We start from the raw sequence: 8,875 nt of genomic DNA, 5'->3' as shown, positions 1-8,875 counted from the left end.
TGTTAAATGGACTAGAGAGGTACAGAGTGAAAGTGAGAGAGAGAGAGAGAGAGAGAAGGCAGGTGAGAAAGCAAGCTGCCAGGTCTGGGACTCGAACCGCGGTCAGCCATGTAGGAGTCCAACGCTCCAGCGTGCTTAACCGCCACGCCACTGCTGGCCCCATATTATCTACTATAAGGCCCGGGGAGGGGGGGAATCTGGGGTGTCACTGTTCCCAGCCGAGGTTGATGGGCCCCCTCTGCCCCTTCCCGTCTCTGGGAGCCAAAGAGCCCCCTCCGCCATGCACTCACCATCCCTACGCTCTCTGCCAGGGGCAAGTACCTGCTCTACGAGAAGAACGAGGTGAAGGCCCGGGACCGAGAGTGGAGGAAGTACGACTTCCATTACGACAACGTGCTATGGGCGCTGCTCACCCTCTTCACTGTGTCCACGGGAGAAGGGTGGCCACAGTAAGTGGGCCACTGGAGACCCCGCTCCATCCCCCGGGGGAGCTCCGGGGCCTTCCCAGCCCAGTGCTGGGACGTCTGGAGGGGAGGGGGGGCTGGCTCCTGGCATCCCAGCTGGATACCCTAGGGACTGTCACCATGCAGTGGCCTCGGGAGGGGTGGAAGGCACTGGAAATACCAGGTCCTAGACCCCAGGGGCTGCGCCCTGCTCCTGATTTGCAGAAAGGATCCACGTTACGTGGGTGACCTTGTCTTAATCCTTCCTCCGCTCATAACCAAGGGGGGTGGCGATGTAGCCTTTTCCAAACCCATTTGATGGAATCCAAAATGATTTTTGTAAACGAATTCTTTTATTGAACTTTCTTTATTTTAATTTGACCAGAGAGGGACAGAGTGAGAGAGAGAGAAAGAGAGAAAGTAAGAAAGCTAGTTGCCAGGTCCAGGACTCGAACCACGGTTGGCCATGTGGGAGTCCAATGCCCTTAACCACCAGACCACACTGCCACCCCCCTCCATACACAAAACGATTTCATTTTCTCCCAGACTGGATTCAGGACTGGGATAAGATGGGGGAAGCTGAATCATTCAAGTCTAAGAGTGGACCAGTCTTTATTTAGTTTTTTAAATGATGTATTTATTCATTTATTTGCAGCTTTTTAAAAATAATTGTTATTTAACTTAATTATTATTATTTAATTTGACCAGAGAGAGAGAGAGGGAGAAGTGAGAAAGCAAGCTGCCAGGTCCGGGACTCGAACCGCAATCATCCATGAGGAAGTGTCCAGCACCTTAACCACCACACCACCTGCTGGCCCCTGGTTTTAATTTTCTTGTTTGTGTGTTCACTGTTGGGCATATATGCTCACCAAAGAGAGACAGAGAAAGAGAGAGGGAGAGAAGAGAGAGACAGAAAGCGAGAAATCACCCCACAGGGGGGATGGCCACACCGCAATCCCTTCTCCTCCATTCTCCTCTTGGGATTTTGGGCACGCATGCACACGCGCCCGGCGTGTTTCTCAAGCCTCCGTATCTGGGACTTGAATAGCAGTCAGCCATGTGGGATCCAACCACGTAACCATTATGCCATCTGCTGGTCCCAAATTAGAAAAAAAAAAAAAAAAATTCAGAATTATTTATTTGATTTTTTATTTATTCATTCAGTTATTTTCATTTGACCAGAGAGACACACACACAGAGAGAGAAAGAGAGAGAGAGAAAGTGAGAAAGCAGGCCACCAAATCCAGGACTTGAACCGCGATCACATACGTGGGAGTGTCCAGTGCCTTAACCACCATGCCACCTGCTGGTTCCAATTGAGAAAATGAATGGCCATCATGATATATAGGATATCCTCCCTACGTGGCTGTAGAAAGAACAAGCGTTGATATCAACCTTCTTTTTCATTCCTTCCTTTTCCTTCCTTGTTTTCAAGTTTGCCAGAGGGCATGTGCGCTCACCAGAGAGAGACAGAGAGAGCAGGAGAGGAAGACAGCACCCCCCATGGAGAATGGTTACACTGCAATCCCTTCACCGTTTCCACCTCCTTTCAGGATTTTGGGCATGCACGCACACACACCCAGCGTGTTTCTCAAGCTACTGGGTCCAGGACTAGAACCGCATGGTCAGCCTTGTGGGATCCAGCACCCTTAACCACCAGACCACAGGCTGGTCCTCCATTGCCTCTCAATATTTCCCTCCATATCTCCCTCCCCTTGCACTGTTTTCACCCTCTCCCCACCTTTCTTGTCGCCTCTCGGGTCCCCTCATCTTCCTTCTACCCCTTCCTTCTTTCTCCTCCATTCCTTGCAGGGTCCTCAAGCACTCAGTGGACGCCACCTTTGAGAACCAGGGTCCCAGCCCTGGGTACCGCATGGAGATGTCCATTTTCTACGTTGTCTACTTTGTGGTGTTTCCCTTCTTCTTTGTCAATATCTTTGTGGCCTTGATCATCATCACCTTCCAAGAGCAGGGGGACAAGATGATGGAAGAATACAGCCTGGAGAAGAATGAGGTGCTGCTTCTCAATTATATTCCCCATGTCAGAAACGGAAGCCACTCCCCCATACACATACTCACACCCAGGAACCAGCTTCTGGGGAGGTCTCTGGGGAGGAAACAGCAGCATCTTCTAAACATAGCCCAGTTGGCAGGGCAGCCCTTTATAGGATTTGCAGAAGAAAATGCATTGGATAGAGTATGTATCAGTCAGTTGAGGCTAGGTTATGCCTCTGTAACAAGCATCCCCAGCATCTTACAGTTTGATATCTACCAACGGGCTTATTTTGCCCACACTGCATGTCCAAATCAGTTATGACTCTTCTTTGTGTTATTTTATTCTGATTCTCAAGCTGATCGAGCAGCCTCCCTCTAAAGCTGCTCCAGATCAAAAAGAAAGTATGACAGACTGTGGGCTCGCCTTTGAGGTTTGCACCCAGGAGTGACATCTATTACCTCGGCTCACATCCCATTAGGCAGCGCTAAGTCACACACTACGTCCGATGTCAGCGGTGTGTGGTCTCCCTCAGAGAGGGGTGCTGAATACAAGGTGACTTCAAAAAGTTCTTGTAAAAATAGAATTGGGCCTGCCCCATAGCCCAGTGGCTAAGGGAGCTGGATTCCACGTCGCCCACCACAGTTCAAGTCTCGGCCCCAGCAGTTTGAAAAACACGCTGGGTGCATGTACGTGCATGCGTGCCCAAAGTCCTACCAGGATAGGGAAATTAAAGAGGAGAGATGACAACATGACCACACCCCCTTTGGGGGGTACTTTCTCCCTCTCCTTCTCTCTCTCAGTCTCTCCTGTCTTTTTCTAATGAGTGCACGCACCCTCTGGCAATTTTTTAAAAGAAAAATGGAATTGAAATATCCATCATGTGGGTGCAAAAAAAAAAAAAAAAATTGGTTGAAATCCAAACCTAGTTTTTCCATAATTCCCATGTTCCCATGAACTTTTTGAAGACTCCTGTATTTCTGAGCAAAAATCCAGTTCGTCCCAGAATATAGACATCACTGTCAAAACCCAAACTAAATGAAGGACCTGGAACGCTTTTCCTTCTGCGTTATTGCCACCCAAGACTGAATGACCCCTGGTCCGCCTTCCCTCCCTCTCCCTCAAAGGGGAAAGTATTCCGTACGAAAGAAAAAGGTGTGGGAGGGTAAGAGATAGGGAATCAAGGATGGGGGAAAAAAGCAAAACAAGGAAACAAGAAAGGAAAATTAGTTGTGGACGATCACACGTATGTGGCTGTGCTGGATTGAGCCAATACACAGTGTATTTCTGGATGGAAAAAATCTCAGGTGGTATGCTGCACTGCTGTGAATAAATCAATGTAAACTTTAAAAAATTAATTAATTAAAATTTTTTTAAAAAAAGGATGGGCAGACTTGAACGTCAGCGTTGGAATAGAATGGACCGCTGCTGGGCCCCCTTGAGCAGATGACTTCACCTCTCTGATCAGGAATTTCCTTGTCCTCCGTTGCCAAAGTTGGGCTATTGCTGTTAGGTCCTGGTTGCTAAGGGGATTCTGTGGGCTAACCGGGGAGATGTCTGCTCAAGGTTTCAGGCAACTGGTACTGATAGGATGGCTCGGAAGAGAAAGGTTAGGGAGCTGGTGGGCGAGGGGTGCCCGCCTGGTTTGAAGAAAGCTTTGTTGTATGTTAATTTCATGTAACTACTCCTTTGCTGTTATTTTAGAGAGTTCCATAAGGATATGTATTACTTTTTTAAAAAAAGAATTATTATTTGATTTTTTATTTATTCATTCAGTTATTTTCATTTGACCAGAGAGACACACACACAGAGAGAGAAAGAGAGAGAGAGAAAGTGAGAAAGCAGGCCACCAAATCCAGGACTTGAACCGCGATCACATACGTGGGAGTGTCCAGTGCCTTAACCACCATGCCACCTGCTGGTTCCAATTGAGAAAATGAATGGCCATCATGATATATAGGATATCCTCCCTACGTGGCTGTAGAAAGAACAAGCGTTGATATCAACCTTCTTTTTCATTCCTTCCTTTTCCTTCCTTGTTTTCAAGTTTGCCAGAGGGCATGTGCGCTCACCAGAGAGAGACAGAGAGAGCAGGAGAGGAAGACAGCACCCCCCATGGAGAATGGTTACACTGCAATCCCTTCACCGTTTCCACCTCCTTTCAGGATTTTGGGCATGCACGCACACACACCCAGCGTGTTTCTCAAGCTACTGGGTCCAGGACTAGAACCGCATGGTCAGCCTTGTGGGATCCAGCACCCTTAACCACCAGACCACAGGCTGGTCCTCCATTGCCTCTCAATATTTCCCTCCATATCTCCCTCCCCTTGCACTGTTTTCACCCTCTCCCCACCTTTCTTGTCGCCTCTCGGGCCCCCTCATCTTCCTTCTACCCCTTCCTTCTTTCTCCTCCATTCCTTGCAGGGTCCTCAAGCACTCAGTGGACGCCACCTTTGAGAACCAGGGTCCCAGCCCTGGGTACCGCATGGAGATGTCCATTTTCTACGTTGTCTACTTTGTGGTGTTTCCCTTCTTCTTTGTCAATATCTTTGTGGCCTTGATCATCATCACCTTCCAAGAGCAGGGGGACAAGATGATGGAAGAATACAGCCTGGAGAAGAATGAGGTGCTGCTTCTCAATTATATTCCCCATGTCAGAAACGGAAGCCACTCCCCCATACACATACTCACACCCAGGAACCAGCTTCTGGGGAGGTCTCTGGGGAGGAAACAGCAGCATCTTCTAAACATAGCCCAGTTGGCAGGGCAGCCCTTTATAGGATTTGCAGAAGAAAATGCATTGGATAGAGTATGTATCAGTCAGTTGAGGCTAGGTTATGCCTCTGTAACAAGCATCCCCAGCATCTTACAGTTTGATATCTACCAACGGGCTTATTTTGCCCACACTGCATGTCCAAATCAGTTATGACTCTTCTTTGTGTTATTTTATTCTGATTCTCAAGCTGATCGAGCAGCCTCCCTCTAAAGCTGCTCCAGATCAAAAAGAAAGTATGACAGACTGTGGGCTCGCCTTTGAGGTTTGCACCCAGGAGTGACATCTATTACCTCGGCTCACATCCCATTAGGCAGCGCTAAGTCACACACTACGTCCGATGTCAGCGGTGTGTGGTCTCCCTCAGAGAGGGGTGCTGAATACAAGGTGACTTCAAAAAGTTCTTGTAAAAATAGAATTGGGCCTGCCCCATAGCCCAGTGGCTAAGGGAGCTGGATTCCACGTCGCCCACCACAGTTCAAGTCTCGGCCCCAGCAGTTTGAAAAACACGCTGGGTGCATGTACGTGCATGCGTGCCCAAAGTCCTACCAGGATAGGGAAATTAAAGAGGAGAGATGACAACATGACCACACCCCCTTTGGGGGGTACTTTCTCCCTCTCCTTCTCTCTCTCAGTCTCTCCTGTCTTTTTCTAATGAGTGCACGCACCCTCTGGCAATTTTTTAAAAGAAAAATGGAATTGAAATATCCATCATGTGGGTGCAAAAAAAAAAAAAAAATTGGTTGAAATCCAAACCTAGTTTTTCCATAATTCCCATGTTCCCATGAACTTTTTGAAGACTCCTGTATTTCTGAGCAAAAATCCAGTTCGTCCCAGAATATAGACATCACTGTCAAAACCCAAACTAAATGAAGGACCTGGAACGCTTTTCCTTCTGCGTTATTGCCACCCAAGACTGAATGACCCCTGGTCCGCCTTCCCTCCCTCTCCCTCAAAGGGGAAAGTATTCCGTACGAAAGAAAAAGGTGTGGGAGGGTAAGAGATAGGGAATCAAGGATGGGGGAAAAAAGCAAAATAGACAGGAAACAAGAAAGGAAAATTAGTTGTGGACGATCACACGTATGTGGCTGTGCTGGATTGAGCCAATACACAGTGTATTTCTGGATGGAAAAAATCTCAGGTGGTATGCTGCACTGCTGTGAATAAATCAATGTAAACTTTAAAAAATTAATTAATTAAAATTTTTTTAAAAAAAGGATGGGCAGACTTGAACGTCAGCGTTGGAATAGAATGGACCGCTGCTGGGCCCCCTTGAGCAGATGACTTCACCTCTCTGATCAGGAATTTCCTTGTCCTCCGTTGCCAAAGTTGGGCTATTGCTGTTAGGTCCTGGTTGCTAAGGGGATTCTGTGGGCTAACCGGGGAGATGTCTGCTCAAGGTTTCAGGCAACTGGTACTGATAGGATGGCTCGGAAGAGAAAGGTTAGGGAGCTGGTGGGCGAGGGGTGCCCGCCAAGTGTTTAGGAAGTAGTTCTGCGCATGCGCACGCGCGCGCACCGCCCATGGCCAAGGGGGAAATTCCAGCGGATGCTCCCGGAGAGTGGCCTGGCGTCCGATGGGGCGTTCTCGGGGGCCCAGCCGCCTCTGTCCACCTCTGTGCTCACGTCCCTCCCGGTCTCCCCGACAGCGCGCCTGCATCGACTTCGCCATCAGTGCTAAGCCGCTCACCCGACACATGCCCCAGAACAAGCAGAGCTTCCAGTACCGCATGTGGCAGTTCGTGGTGTCCCCGCCTTTCGAGTACACCATCATGGCTATGATCGCCCTCAACACCATCGTGCTGATGATGAAGGTCAGTCCCCGGCCACCCTGACCCCGGCGCTGGGGGCCCCCCACCTCGCTCCTGCCCCTGGCCTAGCCAAACCATAGTCGTCGGTTTCTGGAACCCACCACCTTCTGGGTTGCCTCTGAGCCTTTGCACCTGCTGTTTCCTGGGCCAGCCACACTATTCTCCCCACTCTGCTTGGCCAGCTTCTTCTTCCCGGCTGCACCTGCAGACCCCTTCCTCTAGGAAGCCTTCCCTGACCTCCCAAGACTGCATGAAGTATCTGTCTTTGCAACAGTGTATTTTTTATTAACTTGCTGGATGCTGTGTACACTCACCAGAGAGAGACGAGAGGAGACGGAGAGAGAGAGAAAGTGAAAAAGAACCCTCCCCTGGGGGGCAGTCATGTCTCAATCCCATCTCCTCCATCTCTCCCTTCTTTCACGATTTTGGGCACGCATGCACATGTGCCCAGCATGTTTCTGAAGATGCCAGGTTCAGACTCAAAATGCAGTTGGTCATGCACGATCCAGCTGTCTGTCTGTCTTTCTCTCTCTCTTTTTTTTTTTTTAAGGTTTTTGCCCATAGGGCGCACACACTTGTTGGAGAGAGACAGAGACAGTGAGAAGGAAAGTGAGAAGTCACCCCCCAGGGAAATGGCCACACTGCAATCCCTTCTCCTCCATTCTCCTCTCAGAATTTGGGGCATGCACGCACACGTGCCCAGCATGAGTTTGAAGCTGCCAAGTCTGGGACTTGAACCGCAGATGACCATGTGGGAATCCAGTGCCTTAACCACTAAGCCATCTATCTACTGGTCCCTCTTTTTTTATTGAAGCGAAATGGACATAATATAAAATTAACTAATTTAAGGGGCCAGCAGGTGGCATGGTGGTTAAGGCACTGGACTCCCACATGGCCAACTCTGGTTTGAGACCTGGACCTGGTGGCTTGCTTTGTCACTCTCCCTCTCTCTCTCTATCTCTCTGGAGTCAAACTGAAGTAGAATAAATAAAAATAAATATATTTTTTTAAGTTAACCTATTTGAAACGTACACTTCAGGGACTAGCAGGTGGTATGGAAGTTAAGGCACTGAATCCCAGATGGCTAATTGCACAGTTCAAGTCCTGAAACCAGTGACTTGGAAAATCACTCCAGGTACATGTGTATACATGCCGAAAATCCCGAAAAAAGAATGGAGAAGAAGGGATTGTGGTGTGGCCATACCCCTTGAGGGGTGATTTCTCGCTTTCTGTTTCTCTCTCTGGCGAGTGCCGAAATCTCAGAAAAGAAAAGAAAGGAAATGAGGGACCAGCAGTTGTTGTAATGGCTATGTCGCTGGACTCCCGTGTAGTCGACTGTGGTTGGAGTCCCGGACCTGGTGGCTTAAACTCACACTGGGCGCATGTGCGTGCGTGCCCAAGATCCCGAGAGGAGAATGGAGGAGAAGGGATTGCGGTGTGGCCATCCCCCCTGGGGGGTGATTTCTCGCTTTCTGTCTCTCTGTCTCTCTCTGTCTTTTTGGCAAGCGCACGCGCCCTATAGCAAAAACCTCTCCAAAAAAAAAAGAGGGAGAAAAGAAAGGTTTGTGGGAAGGCCAGCTCTGTAGTTAAGGCAGCTGAATCCCACGTGGCCACCCACACAGTTCAAGTCCCAAACCTAGCAACTTGAGAATCACTCCGACCACACATGCATGTGTGCCCCAAATCCCCAAAACAGAGAGAGATAGAAGAGAAGGGATTGCAGTGTGACCACGTCCCATTAGGAGGTGCTTTCTCCCTGTCCCTCTCTGTCTCTCTGTCTCTGACAAGCATATGCTCCCTCTGGCAAATTTTTAAAAAAAGGTCTGGCAGATGGTGTTATAGCTAAGGCACTGGAC

The 8,875-nt window shown here is 49.0% G+C and overlaps 1 protein-coding gene across 1 annotated transcript in view; it reads left to right on the top strand.

Annotated features, from left to right (window-relative positions):
- Window positions 1-8,875, top strand: part of CACNA1A (calcium voltage-gated channel subunit alpha1 A) — a 335,330-nt gene that overhangs the window by 262,482 nt on the left and 63,973 nt on the right. Inside the window, exons 28-29 of the mRNA XM_027776775.1 lie at window positions 2,256-2,457; window positions 6,858-7,022. Of these exons, the coding sequence (XP_027632576.1) occupies window positions 2,256-2,457; window positions 6,858-7,022 (367 nt within the window). The remainder of the gene's footprint in view (window positions 1-2,255; window positions 2,458-6,857; window positions 7,023-8,875) is intronic.

This window comes from Tupaia chinensis, unplaced genomic scaffold, assembly GCF_000334495.1.
Source record: "Tupaia chinensis unplaced genomic scaffold, TupChi_1.0 Scaffold138060_1, whole genome shotgun sequence".
In the NCBI taxonomy this organism is placed as follows: domain Eukaryota; kingdom Metazoa; phylum Chordata; class Mammalia; order Scandentia; family Tupaiidae; genus Tupaia; species Tupaia belangeri.
Note: the sequence above shows the minus strand (reverse complement) of the source record. Positions and strands in the feature narration are given on the sequence as shown.